Source organism: Sminthopsis crassicaudata, chromosome 5, assembly GCF_048593235.1.
Source record: "Sminthopsis crassicaudata isolate SCR6 chromosome 5, ASM4859323v1, whole genome shotgun sequence".
Classification (NCBI taxonomy): Eukaryota; Metazoa; Chordata; class Mammalia; order Dasyuromorphia; family Dasyuridae; genus Sminthopsis; species Sminthopsis crassicaudata.
Window position 1 is genome coordinate 100,406,320 of NC_133621.1, and position 22,425 is coordinate 100,428,744.

The following is a 22,425-nucleotide window of genomic DNA, read 5'->3' on the forward strand; positions in this document are numbered from 1 at the left end:
AGATGTTAGTATAATCTGAATACAAAAATAATTCCCAAAGTTTATCTAGTACCCATAATATTTATGCATAAAACATTCTTTCCTTCCAAAACACTGCAAAAATGAGTGATAAAGATATGAAACATTGCATATACACTATCACACTTAGCTGAAATTGAATTTTGGCAAACTGCTCTTTTTCCTCTTTTTTTTTTTTTTTTTTTTTTGTTTTTGTTTTAAGGAATGGATCTATGGGAAAAAGATGAAAAAGGGATAAATTTGGAAATGTAGATGCTATAGAAACAAAAAAATATAAATTTTTCAAAATATTCCTCTTCTTCTACTCTTAGTTTCTTGGTTGAAGTTGAGCTAAAGTATATAGTTGCTTGGTTATTAACATTACTGGAATGTCTGCTCCAAGATCAAAGAGATACCATGCCATCTCTGCTCCCCTAATTTCCCCCATGTAATCTCATTGCCAATATTATAGTGTATATTATTAGACACGATTGCCCTGCTGTTTTTCTGATAAATCATTTCTTCCCCTTACTCCTTTAGTGGTTATTCCAAAATAAGTCTTGCTAGGCAGGTGAAATATGTATTCAGAAATAAGGATGGCATTAAACAAAAGGATTCCTTTTTTTTTTTTTTAAAGAAAATATAACACTGGGAGATATTTCAAGGGCAGTGGGCTAAATGTCCCTCAGTTATACTCCCCTGTTTCTCCCCCATGAAGCCCTGTTTGAGAAACTGTTCGTCAGGGCATCAGTGGATAATGAGATCTACTTACAGTTTCATAGTCATACCAGACAGCATCAGGCATATATGCTGTCACTTTCTCAGCTTTCTGAAAGAAAAGAAAAGCACTATCCTTCATGTGTCTGACATGAAAAGCCTTCCCTAACATACTTCCCAAGTGTACCCCTCCTTCCTTTCTCCCACTCCCTGAAGCAAAAATGTTTTCTCCATTCAGTAACCCAAAGCATCATCTCATAGATTTCCCCCCTATATTAACAAAAGAAGCAATCTCAGGGAAGTAATCAGAGCAAATCCAAAGGGTAAGGTTGAGAAAGTAAAACTCCCAAGCAAATTGAAGATTTGTCATCAGAATGTGGCTAACAGAATCAAATGAGATAATATTTGGAAAGAACTCAGCATACAGACTGACATACAGAAGTGCTTAATAAATGCTTATTGATTGATTTACTAGTTTCCAGAATGGCAGGAGGAGGAGTTAAAAAAAAACATGAAAATAAAATAAAATTAAAAAAAAACTTACTTCCTCCAGGACAGGAGTAATAAGAAGCCCAGGCCCCCACAAAAACTGTCGATATACATCCCAGGTATAAGTGTCAGCATAAAACCTAAGAACCAGAGACAAGAGTAGATAATTAGTCTCACTTTTATTGCCAATGTTACTCAGGGATTCGGGATATTATGTGACATCACAAGAAAGAAACTCTAAGCAAAACATCAAAGTATGTCTTTGGTACCATCACCACCTTTTCAGAGGTCCTTTGTGACCCCACCCCTACTGCAGTACCTCTCTAAGGCTGGTTTCTTGGCTCTGTCCCTAATTCTAATCTTTCCTTTAGCAGCACCCCCTCCCCATCTCTCTCTTAGCCCCACAAACCCACAAACATTTTCAGTTGGATGTTAGAGCAAATGAATTTCCCTCCAAAATTTTATGAATGTTAAAAATAAATGGATTTTTAATATGTCAATGATTGAGTCACCTTTTAAAGAGATATATGAATTTTAATATGGTAGATAGAAAATGGCAACATCTTAACTTAAAAGGAATAAATCTCTAGAGGTGTAAATCAAGTTTCTAAATTAGTCTGATGAAGGAGAAATTTTCATACTGAAGTTCTTTCCTAGCAAACTTTGTATTAAATTTTCTTCCCACGTGGGATGAGTAAAAAAGCTTTGTTCATGCTTTCTATTGATAAAATAACTTATGGAATATGTCCATATTGTGAACAGTGTGATAATTTTGCAAGCAAGTGCCACCCTCATTTACATAGAATGTTGTTCAATTGTTTTCAGTCACATCTGGTTCTTCATGATCCCATGTGGGATTTTTGGCAAAGATACTGGAATGGTCTGTCTTTTCTTTCTCCAATTCATTTTATAAATGAGGAAACTGAGGCAAACAGAGTGAAGTGCCTGGCCCAGCTATTAAATATTTGAGGCTGGATTTGAATTCACAAAGATGAGTCTTCCTGACTCCAGGACTAGCATTCTATTCACTTGGTTGTTCCAGGAATTGCTTTCAGGTTTTGCCTAAACATCTGGTATCATACAAAACCAGCTGGAGTTTTAACCAAGTTTTAACCTATCAGACATTTTTCACATCATAACATATCAGAATTCAGAATGGAGACCAGGAAACTCACTCATGTAGAAGAGGTCGGGCTACAGTGTCCCCTCGAGTGTGAGCTCGGAAAAAGAGGGTATAGAGATAAGGCAGCAGAGTATAGCGGATATTCAGGTAGTGTCTGGAGGTATTTAAAAGAAGAGAATTTTCTCCAAATGCAGCAGGGTCCTGATCCTAGGAGCAAAAGGAACAAGATCTTTGTCATTATAAATCACAAAACATGAAAATATCCAGTGAATCTTTTATGTGAAATAATCAATGTTCCAAAACACTGCTCTTGAACAAGCCCAGAACACAAGGGGAGCCTACTGATGTTATGACCAATTAATTATATACCAAAAAAAGAAAAGGAAAGGAAAAACATCTAAAAAAGTTGTGATTGGTATTGAGTTTAAAAAAAAAAAAAAAAAAAAAAAAAAAGCTATTTTCTTACATAGCTATTTCTCACACAAAACATTCCATCTCTAAATTCCAGGTATTTTTAATACTGATCTCTACGCCTAGAATACTCTCCTTCCCTCCTTGTATCAATCAGACTTCAGGCTTCCTTCAAGTCCTAATCAAAATCCCATCTCATACAAGACGCCTTTCCATCCAGATTCCCCTTCATCCTAGTGCTTCCCCTCTATACTTGTTCCTCAGCTATTTCAGTCATATCTGATTCTTCATGACACCATTTTGGATTTTCTTGGCAAATATACTGAAGTGTTTGTCATTCGCTTCTTCATCTCATTTTATTATGGGGAAACTAAGGCAAAGCGGGTTTAGTGACTTGCTTAGTTCACAAAGCTAGTAAGTATAAAAAAACAGATTTTAATTTGGGTCCTCCTGACTAGAGGCCTAGCACTCCATCCATTGTCCCACCAGCTGCCCCCTTCCCTCTACTGGTTATCTCTAATTCATCCCGTAAGTAGTTGTTTTCCTATTGTCTCTCTACCTAGACTTAGCAGGGATTAAAGCAGGGACTGTTTTTTTCTGCCTTTGTATTCCCAGCACTTGGTACACTGCCTGACACATAGCAGGTACTTAATAATGTTTATTGACCAACTTTCATTCTTCCTCTGTCATCTCCTTTTTTTTTAATTGTTTCTCCCAATACTTTGTACATTGCTTTTTTATAGAATCCCAAAAACTTACAGCTAGATGGTACCGTGAAAATTGTCTAGTATAATCCTCTCATTTTATGGATTAGGAACCTAAGGCCTCTAGAGTTGAAGTCCACCCTATTCCTATCCTTGTAGCTGTAATCAAGAAGACAATACCCATTTTTTTCAAATTCTTCACCAACAGTTGGCTTTTCAGCTTCCTAATACCTAGTTTCTAGTCTCACTTCTCTCCCAAAACTGCCCTTTCTAAAGGCTCCAAGGACCAAACCAATGACATTTTTCAGTCCTTGTTCTCTTCCAGCAATTGTCATTTATACATTAAAGCAGATGCTCTGAGGAATGTTATAGGGAATATTTACAAATGAAGCAAGAGATGGGACTAGATGACATTTACAATGCCAACTCTGAAATTTTGTAGTTGAATTTCTTAATTCATTAAAATTGGAATTAGGACAATGGCAATGGATATAATGAAATTAATAAAAGAGCCAATTTATGCTCTCATGAATTAATAATTATAGCTATGTAATTTTAAAATTTCAAAGTGTTTTGTAGATATTATCTGGGAAAATCATTTTGGTGATTGTAGAGCTGAAAATGGAATGATAAATTTGAGGAAAGGAGACTGGAGACCTATTAAGAGCCTAAAGTAAGGTGGTAGCCATGTGAATAGAGAGAAGATAAATATGAAAGATGGTGTAGAGTCAGAAACAAGATTTACTTGGGTATGTAGGGATGAGTGAGTAAAACATGCAGTAACACCAACGTTGCAAACGTGGGTGACTAGAAGGGTGATAATGTTTTTTGATAGAAACAGGGAATTTGGAAGAAGAGGGGAAAAAACAATAGTGCAACAAATACTATCTCATTTGAATTCAAAACAGCTCTAAGGAGATAGGTGCCATTATCCCTGTTTTTCACTTGAGGAAAATGAGGCAGCCCTCTGCAGGTTAAATGATTTGCTCAGGATCACCCAGCTAGGAAGTAAGGAAGTATTTGAGGCCAGATTTTAATTCAGGCCTTCCTGAATCCAGGTCTTGAGCTCTTCCCACTGAACCACGATAGAAATAGCTGAGACTGTCTATAGAGTCAAGCCTAGATATAACAGATCATAAAGGAATTTCAATGAACAAACACCATGGTGGGGAAATTAGCCCCTCCTAATTTATCTCAAATTTCTCTTGATACTATCTCTTGAGGGTTTACCTTGTAGCCTTGACCGTTGTGATTTCTGGAAAATGGATAAAATGCACCAAGCTGCATCCACCGCCTGCATAGTTCTTCTGAGACATCATTAGCATAACCACAGATGTCAGGGCCCACCTAGAATCATCACAAATTATGGATGGACATGGGTCTTTTTTATGCATAATTTTTTGTTTTATTTTTCAAACTTTTCAGCATTCTCACTATACTGTTATTTGCCTAAAAGTGATCCCTTGTTACATAAATATGTTTCCCCCAATAACATTTCCTTCCTGATTCCCATTATGATAAAGATGATATCTCAGCACTTGACCTTTGTTAGACTGTTTCTAAAAAGCCACTCAAACTAGAAATAAAGGAGGATCCTGACCAGTATTAATTGGGAAGTGATGTGCTCTCTAGGGTTTATGCCTAGTGGAGAGGTGGAAGTGAGGGCTTACCATAGGGATACCAAACAAGTTGAATTCGAGCACACCAAGTATAGACCAGCGAAGGTCATTCCAAGTGGCTGCATTGTCCCCCAGCCAATGAGCTGCAAATTTGCCTGACCCAGCAAAGGTAGAGCGTGTGATAATAAAGCTTCTTTTATTATTGAAGACAGCTTTTACAGCCCTGCAAAGGAAAAATGGAGAGATAGGCGGTTGCACAGTTCTGTTCACCTTTAGGGATTAATCAAAAACAATACTGATTCTGATTTTATTAATTTCAAAAAAAAACAAAACCAAAACTCCACAGATCCACATAGACACAGGTGCAAATTTGGGGTTTTGCCCAGGCCTAGGATTTCATTGTTGTAAAGAATCCTCTGTGAAGAAACTTCTACCATTCAGATTGGCAATTTATCTATACCTTCTCATTTTAGAAAGCTGCCTATGGCATCAAATGGTTAAGGGACTTGTTAAGTCATGTTACAGTCATGTCCAAATTCTTCAATGACCTCATTATCTTAGCATCTCAATTCCAGACCCAATATTCTAACTCCTGTGCCAGCTAATTTCCTCATGTTTTATCAGGGCTAATGTCTAAAGTTGGACTTAAACCCACATCATTCTGACTCTGGAGCAATTTTACTTTGCTGCCTCCCAGAGAGAGAGACAGAAATAGAAACTGAATTCAGATATAGAGTCAGAAACAAGACTCTTGCATGAAATATTGTTTTAATTAAGTAGGCCACTGGCAAATAACTTTATCAAATAGGAACTTTCCTTATAAAGACAAAGACATTAGCTATATAAACCATATAAAATAAACTCTAGTCTCCCATTGGCTCTATATAGATCCTAGATTATGTCTAGGACAAATTCATGTGGCTTATGACTTTAGGAGGCAGAAGAAATTTTTGAATGACTCAATAGTAAATACTCATTGTGAGTGAATGCAATACTCGAGGGATTAGAAGAAAAAATGTTTTGGGGCTCCCTTCTATTCCTACCATTCCCATAGGAAACAGAACATTGCTACTGATAACACTTTCTTTGATTCATTTCCATGCTTTGGGGAGTTTCAGGGGAAAGTAAAGTACAAATGGATTGTTTTCTTTAGGGGATGATTTTTTGCAATTGATTCATTTCCAAAGTTCCAAAGGGCCTTGAACAAAATAAAGCCAAGTGTCTTCTGAGTCAACAATTCTAGCTCATTGCCCACTTCAAAGACTAGATTTGAAAAAGAAGTAAAATAAAAAGCCCTACTTGGCAAAAATTATTTCCAAATCCTGGCTGATTTTCTACTATATTCTGGCCAAGATTTTAGTCCTTTGCTACCAGTTGCTATGGAATCTGACCTGTATATCATTCCATTGGGATGCCAGAAGACCTGAACTATGAATCTTGGTGGCCTTTTAAAGTCTGCCTCTGGATGATGCTTTTTCCCCTCTTTTCCCTTGAATATTATGCTCATTCAAACTGAGTGTTCTATCATTCAAAAGGCCCCTGACAAGGTGCTAGATCAAAGTTATTTATAATTTGAATAATTAAATACCAAATGGGAGCAATGACTTAACTATAGGAGAGGAAATGATAAAAGAAAAAGATCAAAGATTAGTGATAAGGATCAGTCATTCCCCAATACACATGTTTCTTTATACTTAACCCTAACTCCCTCTCTAACCAAGATTTCTGATGCAAAATATTAGTCTATTCCATAGCAAGTTATTTAAATTAATTTAAATTAAAAGGACTTTGCATATACTACTAGCTCATTAACATTTTCTTCTTTTTTTTCCCTACTAGCTCCTCTGCCCCAAAATTTATTGCAAAAAAAGTAAAAGTCTTCTGTTCTCCATGTAATCTAAATCTCTGGTGTCACACCCAAGTGATGAGGGCCCATCAGCAAGCAAATGTAAGCTGAAACCACAGGTGTTTTGATGAATACAATTTGATGAATGCTGCCCTTACTCTTCTGTTGCAATTGCCATGGAGTAACCATACAGATTGTGGACATCATAGTGTTTTCCCCAATGCTGAACTGCATCCATGCAAAGAGTTTTGGCAGGTAGAAAGTGGTCCAGTATTCCTACAATGGAAAGATGAAGCTATTGATGAAAGCATAGGTCATTATGACATTGGTCAGCCTCTAAAACATAATCAAAAATTCAAGTCAAATTCAGGAAAATTAATGCTATATAATTTTAAAAGATGACATTAATTTGTTGCAGAAACAACACTGAGTTTATAATATAAGACGTGGGCTTGCCTGAGTCCTACCTTTTTTATTTAATGACATAAATCATAGGATTACAGATGTTAGAATTGGCAAAGACCCTAGAGACCAGCCAATGTAACTCACTAATTTACAGAATAAGAAAATGAGGTACAGAGAGGTTCAATGGTTTGCCCAGGATCACATAGTTTCAGTAAATCATTCAAGACCTTAGCTTAAAAAGGCCAAAGTCTCCCATTGAAACCAGAACCATCTCCAGTTGTCCTGATCTACATCTGACCACCAGATCCAAATAGCTCTGGAGAGAAAAGTGAGGCTGGGGAGCTTGCACAGCCCTTTCTCAATTAAATCCAAATCACTTGCATGTCACGACATCATCTCCCTGATGTCATGGTCCTCTTCGAAAATGAAAGACAAACAACAAATCACTCAATCTTTCTGATTCTCAGTACCTTTACTATAAACTAGAGATAATATTGTGCTACTTAGCCCACAGAGGTGTGATGACGATGATTATAATCACCATCATTGTTTTACAATATAGTTCTAGAACTGCCTGCACCTAGCAAAGGGTGAAAAAGAGAAAAAGAAAATATTTTCCTTTCTTTGTGTGCATCTGTACCTCAATCCATTAACAAAAAGGGTCCCTATCTGTCCTTTTACAATTTAAAATGACAAATATATGTGATAAGTTAACAGTCAACAACTCATCCAAAGGACCAGTCCCATGACTTACTAGGAGTAAATGGGGGATAGTTCAGGTTACTATTTGAGCATCCTGTAGATGAACCATCATCAAAGTTGGAGGGTTCATTCATATCCTAGAGAGACAAAAATAGAAATATACAGTGTGGTTAGTGAAAACTCTATTTTGTATTTATTATTATAATTAGTTTTGAAATTGGGGGAATTTCCCAGTTAATTAAACCTTTTAAAATAGTGTTGTGGACCTAAATGGATTTCCAACTGCTCTCTCTACCTATTTAGGCTGGCTGGCATTGGTGATTTCTTGCTTGTTTTGAAGAAAGGATCACAAAACAGCTTTCCTTCAAGCTCCCATACAGCATTCTTTTCTCCACTTCCCATTCCATCCCTAACTTCTAACAGGCCTTTTGTGCATTGTCTTCCTCTATCAGAATATAAGGTCTTTGAAGGCAAAAAACTATCTTCTTTTTTACTTGGATTAATATCCTCAGTACCTAGCAGTAAATGCTTATTGACTATCCACTGCTTATACCACATCCAATCTCCCATCTCTGTTTTGTCCATTATGCCAGGAATGTATTCCCTTCCTCTTCTCTACCTCTGAGAATCCCAAGAGTCTTTCAAAGCTCAGTCTCAAATACTTTCTTCTATATAAGGCTTTCCTAATCTACACCAGGATCTAGTGCCTTCCCTTAAATACTTTACATCTACTTGTGTATATTCTACATGTACCTGCTTGTGCCTCCATTCTTTCACACAACAGAAAAACAAACTTGATTTTTGTTCCTTTTAATCTCCTACTTCTAGCACAGTGGCACAGTGGCTAGAGTTTCGGGAATCAGGAAGACCTGAATTCAAATATATCCTTAGATATATATAGAGAGAGAGATGGATGTGTTACCTTAAGGAAGTCATTTTCCCTTGTTTGCCTCAGTTACCTCAACTGTAAAATGACTTGGAAAAAGAAATGGCAAACCATTCTAGTATTTTGTCAAGAAAACTTCAAAAGGGGTCACAAGGATTTGGATATGACTGAAAAATGACTAAACTTAAAAACTGTCTAGCACAGGGGCCTAGAAACTCAGGACTTAATAAAATATTTACTGATTTTTTTTTTTTTTGATTCTTAGGATCCTTCTGATTCTGATTCTGCCTAAGCTATTTATCTTGACATTATTTAAATATTAAGTCACTGAAAGATATGCAATCCACTTTTTTTCTACCTATTCTTTCCTCCTCCCATCTCCACCACTTGAGATAAGAATATAAAAAGAGAAAATATTTTAATATTCTGAATATTGGTTCCCTCTACAGTCCCCATCCTGATGACTCACAATCCAGATTCCATCAAATTTTAGCTCCTGGTAGAAAAGTCTGAACTCCTCTGCCCACCACTGGGCACACTTCGGACTGGTATAGTCTGGAAAGACCGTCTGGCCTGGCCATACCTGCAGCAGAGAAAGGAATTCAGTGGCAATGAATGAAAACACATTGGAGTGAAACAGCAGTAATCAAAAGGAGACTATAAGAAATGAAATGTTTGATTATATTCTTGTAAGTATCTAGGGACAGACAAAGTCAGTCTTCGTAATTTCAGATTTTTGTGTTATATAGTTCCTCCTAAGAGACACCATGCTAAGCACTATGACTACAAAGATAAAGGACATTAATCATAGTCCTTGACCTCAATGGAGATTATCTATGCATGTGAACAATGGTAGAAGAATACAAGATAGAAATAGAAAAGAGTACATGAAAGGAAGTAGAATAAAATTAGGCTAAAAAGGAAAATCAGAGTCATGGGTATTTAAATACCCATCTAAAGAGGTTACACTTTATCCTAAAGGCAATGGGAAAACAGTAATGTTTTTCCATCTATGATTTAATAAGGTTTGTACTACTACTTTGGCAACTATAAATGAAGGACTGGAAAGGAAAGAGTTTAACCCACTATTCAATAAAAACTGCTTAAAAAATTGGAAAACAGTCTGGAAGAAAACAGGTTTTAACTAACAACTCATACCATGTACAAAGGGATGTAAAAAGTGATATATTATACAAATTAGAGAAGCAAAGAAAGCAATAACTTTTGAATGATGACCTGAAATGGACAATTTCATAAGTGCTTAGCATACTGCCAGACACATAGTAGGTACTTAATAAATGCCTAATCTTTTATTCCTTCCTTTCATTTATATAATTAAAAATATTTTCTTTCATCAATAATATTAATGAAGTTAAAAATTAGAAGAGAGTGAAGTTGGAAGAAATTTATTTAATTCTCTCTTCAGAAAACTTATTTGGTAAAGATCTGATACACAAGATAGAAAGTTGAAAGTTATATAAGAATAAGAACATTACCCAATAAACAGTCAAACAAAAGTAATATAAAATTTTGAAAGTAAGAAATCCAAGCTATCATTAGCCATATAAAATGTCCCAGTCATTAATAATAAGAGAAATATATATACGTAAACACACATATGTATTAAAACAACTCATCAGATGGACAAAAAAAAAATTAAAAATAAAAGGAAAAATGACAATTGTTAGGATTTTGGTAAGAAAGTAATAGTGGAGCTGTGAAATCCAGAATAACCATCCTGGAACAAATTGTAACCAAAAAAATCACTGAAAGCTATATATCAAAGAAACAAAAGAAAGAAGAAAAAGATCTATCTGTCCAAAAATATGTATGGAAACTCTACTTGTTTTAGGCAAAGAACAATAAATTGAGGGAATGTTCATCAATTGATTAATGACAGAACAAATTCTGATATATGAATGTAACAATATTATTGCATCATAAGCAATCATGAAAGGACCATTTCAGAGAAGCCCAGGAGACCTTCAATGACAAAAATTGAAGTAAACAGAACTAAGGAGAATAATTTAAAATGTAACATTTAAAGAAAAACATTTTGAAAGACTTAAGACTTTGATCAAGGCAACGAGGGTGAAGCAAGGTATCTGATACCTTAGTGATGGAAGCAAATGCAAAATGCAACAAGATTTTTAGACAGAGCCAGCATATGAAATGTTTTGTATAACTATGCTTACTTGTTACAAGGATTTTGTTTCTTTTGTTGTCAGTAGGAGGAAAGGAAATTTGAGGTGAAAAGCAGAACTAGAGTAAACGTTGGCAAGAAAAAAAAGTCATTCAAATTTTTTAAATGCTCAGAGAGACCAGAAGGAAATGCAAAAGGATAGGTTTGAAAGTGCCATAGTGAATTCGGCATATACCTTTTAAAAAATAAAGGAAGTTGTATCATCTAAAAATTCACAGATTTCTATATGATTATTTTTCTGTTACTTTATTTTTTCTTTTTTAAAATAATAGCTTTTTTATTTTCAAAATATATGCAAAAAGTTTTCAACATTCACCCTTGAAAAACTCTTGTGTTCCAAATTTTTGTCCCTCCTTCCTCCCACCACCTCCTCTAGACAAGTAATTCAATATATGTTAGATGTGTAATTCTTCTATACATATTTTCACAATTATAGTGCACAAGAAAAATAAAATCAAAAAGAAAAAAATGAGAAAGAAAACAAAAAGCAAGCAAACAACAAAAAAGCTATTCTGTGATTCACATTCAGTCTGGACAATCCTCTTTCTAGATGCAAATAGCTCTCTGCCGTATTATATATCTTTTTAGCACTTAGCAACTGGTTAGGGTGATCATTGGATGTCAGACATACATCAAGGAAGTTAGTCACCCAGTCAATAAACATGTTAAGTGCCTACTATTGCCAGGCCCTGTGGTAAAGCTGGAAGAGTCAATATAAGTGACGGTAGATAAGGAGAAAGAAGGAAAAAAGGAATCAAGAATGATTCCCCCTTCCAAAGAGTTTAGTTGTCCACATAAGTACCCATTTCCAACTCTGTACTTTTGCTCCTGCTATCTTTCCTATTTTCCCAAAATTTTCTCCTTCCTTTTCAATTTATCTAAGTCCTACCCTGTCTTCCTTATCCAGACCCAGCCCTACTCTCTTGTCTTCATTAATTTCCTCTTCCTTTGAGATCGGCAATACCATTATGTTTACCACTCATTTAGCCCTTGGCAAATGCAGCTTGACATTTCTATTCATTTCTTCATAAACAGATCTCAACTATCATTTAAAGCTGAAAATACCATTTTGTGGAGGTACAAAAAAATGACACTACAAGTCTCTTGAATTTTTATCTTTATAGATCCAGATCCCAGAATTGTACTTGATATTAAGCACTTAATAATACCTATTGATTTACTGATTGAAAGCCATAAATGAATTTCATGATTCTCAAATTAAGCATGTATTTATCTAGTTCAAACAAAATTTTATTCTCTTTCTTCATATACCAGGCCACAAGGTCCAATAAATTGTTGGTTTTTCAATCATAAGCGTCTGAACTAACATTTCCTTTTGCTCTCTTACTATAATTCAGCTATGCAAATTAATGCCAGATCAGATACCTATAATCAGAATGATATCAGGTTGAACATTTTCCTAAAGAATGGAAATAGGGTCCACAGCTCTGGCATGAAATTCAGCCCCATCAGATGAATCATCCCTGAGACCCAGACAGGATCAAAGGGAAATCTATAATCCAGTAAAACAATTTTGTGGGCTAAGAAATTTATTTCATGACCAGCAGGATGACCAGATTTATTTCATGACCAGAGAGGCTTGGAGAGTTGAGATAGAGATATATATATATCAACTGATGCTGAGTGAAATGAGCAGAACTAGGAGATCATTATATACTTCAACAATGATACTGTATGAGGATGTATTCTGATGGAAGATTTAATCCAATTCCAATTGATCAATGATGGACAGAATCAGCTATACCCAGAGAAAGAACACTGGGAAATTAGTGTAAACTGTTAGCATTTTTTGTTTTTCTCCCCAGCTTATTTTTACCTTCTGAATCCAATTCTTCCTTTGCAACAACAACAACAACAACAACAAATTCAGTTCTGCACATATATATTGTACCTAGGATATACTATAACATATTTAATATGTATGGGAATGCCTGCCATCTAGGCGAGGGGGTGGAGGGAAGGAGGGGAAAATTCGGAACAGAAGAGAGTAAAAAATTACCTAGGCATATATACTGTCAAAAAATGTTATAATTATAAAACTAATTTAAAAAAAAAATTTTTTTTAAATAAGATAAGGTCACATGTGGGTGGGGTGGGTAACAAAAACACAACTAGGAACAGGGTGGAGAGAGAGAACAAAAGTATATTCAGGGAAGAAAATGGGATGAAGGCAAACACAGAGCAGGTAATCATAACTGTGAATGTAAATGGATTGAACTTTCCCATAAAACAGAAGCAAATAAAAGAATGGATTAAAAAAAAAAAAGAAAAGAAAGAAATTTATTTCATAATCATTATGATTCTTTAATTAATCTATAATTTCATTAAGGTGTGTATTCCCTCCACAGATGCAGAGAGCACCACCAATAAATCAAGTAAAACCTAATTCTAATTGTATCTCTATATAAGACCCAGATGCAGTCAACTGTACCTTTCTTAAGCTAGGCAGGATAAATCAGGTTTTTACAATTTATGATTAAGTTTTGAGGAATATAGGAACACACCCTGATTCTTGAAATAGCAAAGTCAGTATTACAAAATACATTATAATAGGATTCTACTCTATAACCAAGGAGCATGCAATTTGAAATCTACAGAAAATCAATCATTGCACCAGTCCTGCCATTTTATCAGTCTCTGGTTCTCTCCAGTTGTTACCTTCCCAATAAGTGGTGTCACTCCATCTGATGCATTGACCCAAATCTTCATGTCTGAGCCCCGGACATAAGGGCCATAGTTGGGAGAGTCATTGGCAATGGCTGGATCCTTTAAGAGAATAAGATAAAGAATAGAGAAAACATCCTTGAGTTAAAGGGAAAAGAAAGAGACTTTATAGGCAGTGAGGAAAAAGAGGAGCATACCATAATAATGACATATTTCTGTCCATGGTTATGTAAATCCTCAACAAATGCAGGTAGATCTCTGAATAGTACTTTATCATAAGTGAAATCCTTCTTCTCATCCATGTAGTCAATATCAGAGTACTGAACATCCTGTAAGAATAATACAGAAAATATTATATATAAAACATTGATGAAATCAACAAACTCTACAAAAACAAAAGCCAAATTTTATATATATATATATATATATATATGTATATATATATTATATATATATATATATATGTATGTATATACACACACACACATATATACAATCAATACAAAATACCCTTTTCCCTTCCTCCCCTTTGAACTAACATTTTGTGTCTTTTTTCTTTTTCTTTTTTGCTTTCCAATACCATCCTTAAAGTTTATTTTAATCTTTTAACATATATGAGGATAATAATTACACTTAGCTCCTAATATTGCTTTGAGAATAAAAGGATTTACAAAGTCGTTTGCAAATCTTAAAGTGCCATATAAATATTATAAATATTAGCTATTATTAAAGTAGATAAAACCAACAATTATACTCTTTCTCCATACTTACTTTATCTTGACAGAGTTAAACATTAGACATCACCATTTCTAACTCTTATTTGTGACCTCAACCATCCCTCAACCCCTATTTGAAACCCAACACAGGTCATTTGATCACTGAGGAATCAGGATATTTATAAGCAGGATTCCCCAAATCTTAACCTCATTATCATTAAAAAAAAAAAAAAAAAAAAACCAACAAGCAGTGTCTGACATTCTAAACAAATATATATTCTCTTGATCTTCTATTAACAGAAATTCCTTTTCTTCATTGTCTCTCCCACAAGCATTACAAAATCCGTGTTATTGTTTAGTTGTGTCCAATTCTTCATAATCCCATTTAGCGTTTTCTTGGCAGAAACATTGGAGTGGTTTGCCGATTCCTTTTTCAGCTCATTTTACAGATGAGGAAACTGAGGCAAACTTTAATTTCCCCATGGTCATATAGCTGTTGGTAAATATCTGAGACCAGATTTCAACTCAAGGAAAGGAGTCTTCCTGACAACAGGCCTACCACACTATCCTAGCTACCTCCCATTGCAAAATACTTTGCATGAAATAGGTGTTTGATAATTATTTGCTGTAAGAAAGGAATCCTTTGCCTACCTATGTTATCTTATACTTTCTGAACTTTATCTTTTTAAATAATTTTTTCTTCTCACACCTGCCACTTCCAATATATTGTTCCTCAGTCACTAACAATAATAAACATGCTTTTACAATGTGTCAAAGTGCTTTCCTCATTTATAGTCCTATAAGGTAGCTAATTTTGATTTTACTTTAGAGGAAAGTGAAGAGACATTAAGTGACTTGTCCAGTGTTTCATGGAAGAACTTTCTGCCCCAAATTCATCATATAATTGTCTCTCAGGCTTTGCAAATTTGGCCACTATATGCCAACTACAAATCCTATTCTTTCAATGGAAAATCATGTTTAAATCTCAATTATATTTCAGTCACTCTCCCAAACAGCTGGCAATTTCTGTTGATTAACATTCCCTGCATCTTCAGCATGGTATTCAGTCATTCAGCCACATTTGACTCTTCATGGTCTTCTGGACCTCTGTCCATGGGATTTTCTTAGCAAAAGTACTGGAGTAGTCTGTCATTTCCTTATCAGAGAATCATCAATCCCTAGGCAGAGTTAACTGAGTTGTACAGTTAAAATCTTCCTTAGTCTGAGTCTAGCACTCTATCCATTGTACCACCTGACTATATTATATCATTCCTAATGCCAAATTAAAAAACAAAAACAAAAACAAAAAAACAAAAAAAACACCTCTGGGGAAAAAATTAGGAAATCTGAGTTCTGGTTTAGATAACTAGTTAATCAACCTTGTATCATCATTTTACCCTTTTCTGAGGATCACTTCCTCATTTGTAAAATGAATAAGTTTTTACTAGATCTCTCAGTGAACTTCCAACTCTTAATATTCAAGGATTTTTAAATACACAATCAGCTGTCAAGTATTCAGGCTATTACAGGAAGCAATGAAGCAGATAATTAGATACTGTAGACAATTCAAAAGTAATTTATATATTGTTTTGGACCTTAATTTAAGTTTTCTTTTTTCCCCCTTGTTTCAGATTTACATTCTTAATTTCCTTAAACTAATTCTGAAATTACCACATCCCCCTTAAACATATACTGATTGCTAGGTGTCAGACAAAACTAATACTAAAGACAATTCTAAAGACATGTTGGGATTGCAAAGAATTGCAAAAACTCAGGTTTGTTCTTGTTTTTTATCCTTTGTTCTCAAAGAGGACATGACATCAGGGAAGTGATGCTATGTGAATTGAACTGAAGTGAGGGAGGGCTGTGTTAAAAGACTGGTTGTGGACAATCCATACACAGATAAGTGAGAATCAATTATTTCAATGCACAAACATACACTGATCACTCAGAATCACAAAAAATTAAAAGAAGTGACCTTTGTAATTCTACTAATCATAGAAACTCTTAATAGATGAAGAAGTGACTGTCCAAGGTGAAACAGCTACTAAGCAGCAGAACTCAGGTCTTCTTATTCTTAAACCAAGTGCTTTCCACTCAACCATACTACTAAGGTTTATCTTAATACAATTTTTTTAAGATATGCTAATAACAGCATGAATGGCTTTTATTAAATTGGCAGCAAAAAAGCAAATACAAGATCAGTTTCAGATCAGCCATGAGTAGATATACAAATTTTGCTTTCAAATCCATTTTCATCTTGTCATATATTATTTTTCTTAAAACATAGACTTTTCTTTTCCAAGTTCAGGAGTTGTGTTATGCCAGTTTTCTTTTATTGTCCTGACTCAGTTTCCCTAATTATCCTGACTCAGTTTCCCTAATTGTTCTGCAATGTTTTACAATCCTGTAAAGCCACCCCTCCCTCTTTATCAGAATATTTGATAAGGATAAAAGATCTTATGTTTTAGAATATCAGAATGCCTCTCCCCATCCCAAGCTATGGAAATGTCAGATACGATCTTACCAAGATGCCTCTCTCCATCTCCGGGGTGTCTCCCCCTATTATGTCAGACCCCTTTCCAATGGCTTCCCCCACCCTGTCAGAGCTCCTGCTCTCAGCACCCTGACTCTGCCCGTGCCTCAATCTACCCCCTGAGTTTGAGCATGGGTATATAGGTCATTGAGAACCCACATTGTTTGCTGGATTCTTGGAGACGATAGTCTCATTCAGCCCTGGGACCAAACCATAGATCTATTTGGTCCCTTTCAAATAAATTATTAAATACTTTCTAATCTCTATCTTGCCTCAGCTGCTCTAGCATTACAGTTGGAAGAGAAGAATAAGTATTAAATCAAAGTAATTTTATTTTGGGCAGCTAGATGGTGGATAACTCAGTGACCTGGAGAAAGGAAGCCTAATCTTGAGTTCAAATATGGTCTCAGACACTTACTAATTGTTTGACCTTGGGCAAGTAAAATGAGTTGGAAAAGGAAATGGCGAACCACTCCAGAATCTTTGCTAAGAACACCACAAATGGGGTCATGAAGAGTCAGACACGAATAAACAACAAAAATTTTGTTTTCTCTCCCCATAGAAAAAGGGAAATAGTAAGTTGAGAGAGCCTAATTGCTCTGACTCAGCCTGAAAGGTGATGTATAGAATAGGAAAGTAGGATTATGTAGCCCTCCCTTTGTGAAGCAGCAAATTTAGGAAATAGGACAAAAAAACAGTACAGTCAGCTTTTTAGCATCTTTATCATAGTTGTGAACTCCCAGAGCATCAGAAATAACCACTTTCAAGCAGAGCAGCAAAACACCTTCCAAAGCTTAATAGCCCCAAACTTTGCATTATAATCACTTTGAATTCCCAAAGGTATACTCCCTTCCAAGGTTAGATAAATGAGTCTCCAAGCCGTATTCTATTTATTTCATCTGTGTTGGCGCTAACAGAACAAGACCAACCACTCTTTGCTGCATTTCACCCCATCTCCCAATGCATAAAAGCTAAAACAATTCTATTTTTTAATCCAGTTTCTTGATTTTCACAGAACCCTGTATCTATGTGATTAGCATATATATAAACCATATAAAACCCAAAAGAGCCACATAAAAATAATCTGATTTTTAAACTATTTGATTTGTGAACTTTGAATAATTGTATGAAGAGGCAGTGAAGAAAAGGATTTAAAAATCAGAAGGCATGGGTTCAAAGCCCAGCTCTGCCATTCACTGCCTAGGTGACCTTGGGCAAGGTCCTTCAACTCTCTGGGCCTCTGTGAAATGAGACAGTTGGCGTTAATGTCCAACTCTGTCAATTATGCTATCCTTTTTGTCCATGTGTCAAATGTGTATAAACTCATTATCATAGGAAATAATTATACAAAGTTTTCAGAGAACAGAACACTTTACATTCTACCTTCCTAGAAAGAGTTGATGGTTTAAATTAAATAATAAAAATTATATTCATTAATCTGCTCATTAATTTTAAGAACAATGACATTATGAAAAAATACTAGGGTAAAATACTCTGAAAACACAAAAACCGTATTTCAAAAATTCAGGAGAATAGATTAATTTTCTAATTATCCATTAGATATTAATTAGATTAATATATATTCATATAATTATCTGTCTTACCTGTATTATTAGTAATTAAAAAAAAAAAAAAAAAAAAAAAACAAAGACCAAATTCAGTATGTTTAAAAGAAAAGTCCCTCTTACACAAGGAAGCTGAGCAGCTCGGTTTCTCTCCACAACTTTCTTCATTCCATCCAAACCTCCATACACCCAACGACTGAGATGAAATCCAAGAGACCAATAAGATGGTAAGAATGGCCTTCCAATAAGCTAAAGGTGAGAATTAGAGAAATGAGGCAGAATAAACATTTTGTAACTATTCTATTCTAATCAGAGTAGATCCCCTTCTCAATGCTGTCTTGTAGGATTTGCTAATTGTTTCCAAAAAGGACTGTCAGGTGCTTGAACACAAAGATCGCCTCTTTCTCTAGTCTCCTCATGGTACCTAGTACAATGCTAAGTACACAGTAAACATTTTAAAAATCAGAATCACTTACTTATAAATTAACACTATTGTAATTAGCCTTTTACTCAATGGAATATTTGAAAAAAACTTGATCTGGACTATTTATTTCAAATTGCATAACTACCAACATAACTTTAAGAGTGTGAGGGCTTCCCAACTGATACTATCCCCTCTCCTACACAAAATAAAAAAATCTCTTTTGTCAGGTTTCTACATTTGTCATTTCTATAATGAGGCAAAATCCAATAGAAAAGGTTAACAAGCAATAAAACACTTTTTGCTAATTCATTTTTCCCTTTTAAAAATTGAATGGTGTCATTTATTACAATCAATTTGGTGAAAGAATTAAATCGTACAGTCTCTACCAATGAACACTCTGTTAAACAAACATACATAATATATATATACAGACAGTAATATATACCCATGGAGTCAACTCTCCTCCCACCAAACTATGGTTTATCTAATGCAGCTAAGTCTCATGGTCTCTCATATTCCTTTCTCATAAATTTGCTTTTTTTAGGCTCATCATCAAGTAAAATAAACAGAGAAGAAATTCAGACTACAAGAGAAGAAAAAAAAGTTCAGAACTTGTGCTATGTCTTTTCCTGAGGGTCTAAGAAAGCTTGATTTGCCTCAGGTTTTCAGGACGAAAGATCTGACCTTCTAAATTTCAACCTTTCAAACATCCTAGGGAAAATTTGACTAAAAAAAAAAACAATACAGTATGTAAATAGGCAAATGACCTTAACTTTAAGGTAACAATTATCCATAATGATGCTTCATTAAATCTCTCTACATGAATATTTTCCTTTATAGAAAAGATGTTTTTCATATATTGGATTACTTGCTCTAAAGTGCAGTTTTGTATATTAAATTCTATTTTCCTGTTCATTAGCATGTCACAACTAGAAATGTAAATGCATTTCTCTCTTTTTGTTTCAAGTTGGCTGCAAGAAATGTTCCATTTTAAAATTCAGCAGACCCTGAAAATGCCATATTGAAAAGGAAACTTTATGTGTGTGTGTCTGTGTCTGTGTGTGTGTGTACAACTGGTGCCACAATTTAAAAGATATTTTTTAAAAGTATAATATCAACTTCATTGAACACAGCCTTAAAATGAAAAATCTCATCTGTTTCTAGTAAATTCCTTTCCGTTATACCCTTCATTTCAATTGTTCTATATATAACTTGTCTTTTTGTATTTGATGAAAATTGTTGCTTTCCAGATATGGAATAGGTAGTTTCAAAGAGAGAAATTAAAAGACATAAAATCTTCAAAGTTTCAAAATGCAACAGGAGAAAACAAAAAAGAAAGGGCACATTTACTGGAAGAAACAGCCAGAGAGTCTGCAAAATTTGTAGTCAACCTCCTGCTAATAACAAATGATAGCAATAGTTCATGTCTGTGGTGCTTTTCAAACAATAACTCGGTGAAGCAGGTAATGTAAACATTCTTCTTTTATAGATAAGGAAAATAAAGACCAAGGTAAAAAAAAATGATTAGACCAAGGTCATCCCATTAGTAAATGCCAATCTAGGGACTCAATGTCTGGTTTTATGAATCAAAATCGAGTTTTCTTTCCAACAAATTATACCAAGTGATGAATTCTGCACTAGCAAATTTCCATATGCTACATTCCTGAGTAAAATTTATTAAACTGATGTTACTATTTTGGCACTTCTACTTATTGCAAGTGACCTCTGGAAAAAATCATTTCATCTGTCCCAACCGCAGTCTCCTCATCTCTAAGAAGAATGGCTTGAATTTCAGTTATATCTAAAGTCCCTTCTAGCTTTCAATCCAATTAAGCATTTTTCCGTATACCTCAAGGTATTCCCGAACAACCTCTTCTGGAGTATTCCCTAAGAAGACATAAAAGTCCAGAACACCCCCGATGATTCGGTAAGTGATTGCTGGGGCAGGTTGAAGGGCAACCTCTAGAAGAAATTAGAATAAATAAAGTAAGAATTACAATCATGCAAATAATGGACAAATTAATGTTGTATTTATACCAGGAAATAACTGAATAGGTCATCATTCGAAACAATGTTCTCTTATCTTTGCATTGGGATACAACTGAATAAAGAAAAATGTTTATGACAAGATATGGCGCCTGGAATCTCAATGCATGATATCAGTAGGAGATATATCAAACAAAGTATGAGTGTTAGGGCCAATGACCATGACCCTTGGAGGATGAATGCGACAATCAGAATGTCTACATAAGGTTGTAAACTTCCTCCTATGGCAATACTCATTTCTCCTACATGTCAGTCTACAAGATTCCATCAGCAAGGTGAATCTCTCCTGGTCTTTCTTACCCAAACTCTATAGGGATAAAAACTAAAATTTCTGGGGAACTAAAAGTCTCTCCTGGCAGGCCAACCATTCCCCACCAAATAAATAGGGAGATGATGGATAGATACATATATAGACAGGTGATAGATAGATAAATGAAAAAAAAAAAAAAAAAAGGATAAATAAAACTTTATTTAATCCATAATAAATATGGATATGAATGAATAAGTAAATGAAGGAAGGAATTGATGAATAAATGAGTAAATGTAAGGATAGATAAAGAGATAAAGAGATACTCCCCAGATACAATTACTGCTCATTATGATTTTATTTAAGCCAACCAAACTCTTGGAGAGAAAATGGTGCTGACTTTAGACATGGAGGACAAAAACTAATTTAGGTGATTTCCTGTCACAGTAATTGTTATAAATGACCAGCATCCCTTGAAAATAAGCATGGGTAGGGCTCATCCAGTAAAGTGAAGTCAAATTTTAGATTTATTGACTAGATAGATAAAAAACATCAAAAAGCTTCCTTGAAGCAAAAGTTCAAATAAATTCACAACCTCTCTGGTTGACTAACTCGGATTCTGACCTTGTCCCCCTCTAACAGCCTGAATTCTCATGATCTTAGACAAACTGACATTGATCTCTGCCTAGACTCTTATTACTGCTTCTGACCCTACTGACTGGAGCACAGCTCATATTGACCTACTATGCAAATCCAAACTTACCTAGGAGTTTAGATTCCCTACCACATCATAGAAGATAATGCAGAGACAAGTGGTGATACATCTTATGGAGTTATCTCTATGGATTTTAACAAAAAAGACAACTGCAGCAGTGAATAGTGAAAACCTCAAGGCTACTAGTATTTGAACAATTTTTCTGAGTGAAATCATCCTGGGAACTCTCAATTAGACAAAGGTCTTAACTAACCAAAGCTAAAGCCTGGCTGGATCATCAGATCATACTGCAAATGACACAACCTGGCAGAGTATTTGAAGATGATGCTTCAGGGATTCTTAAAGGCAAGCATCCTCTTTAACTCACTGGGAGAATTAGACTTAAAATG

The 22,425-nt window shown here is 34.9% G+C and overlaps 1 protein-coding gene across 1 annotated transcript in view; it reads right to left on the bottom strand.

Annotated features, from left to right (window-relative positions):
• Positions 1 to 22,425, bottom strand: part of LOC141542966 (maltase-glucoamylase-like) — a 157,702-nt gene that overhangs the window by 113,370 nt on the left and 21,907 nt on the right. The window contains exons 8-19 of the mRNA XM_074267708.1: positions 20,878 to 20,990; positions 18,728 to 18,853; positions 13,985 to 14,116; positions 13,782 to 13,889; positions 9,369 to 9,482; positions 8,066 to 8,150; positions 7,065 to 7,182; positions 5,112 to 5,283; positions 4,672 to 4,788; positions 2,379 to 2,533; positions 1,259 to 1,343; positions 770 to 826 (exon numbers count right to left, since the gene is read on the bottom strand). Coding sequence (XP_074123809.1) covers positions 770 to 826; positions 1,259 to 1,343; positions 2,379 to 2,533; positions 4,672 to 4,788; positions 5,112 to 5,283; positions 7,065 to 7,182; positions 8,066 to 8,150; positions 9,369 to 9,482; positions 13,782 to 13,889; positions 13,985 to 14,116; positions 18,728 to 18,853; positions 20,878 to 20,990 — 1,382 coding nt within the window. The remainder of the gene's footprint in view (positions 1 to 769; positions 827 to 1,258; positions 1,344 to 2,378; positions 2,534 to 4,671; positions 4,789 to 5,111; positions 5,284 to 7,064; positions 7,183 to 8,065; positions 8,151 to 9,368; positions 9,483 to 13,781; positions 13,890 to 13,984; positions 14,117 to 18,727; positions 18,854 to 20,877; positions 20,991 to 22,425) is intronic.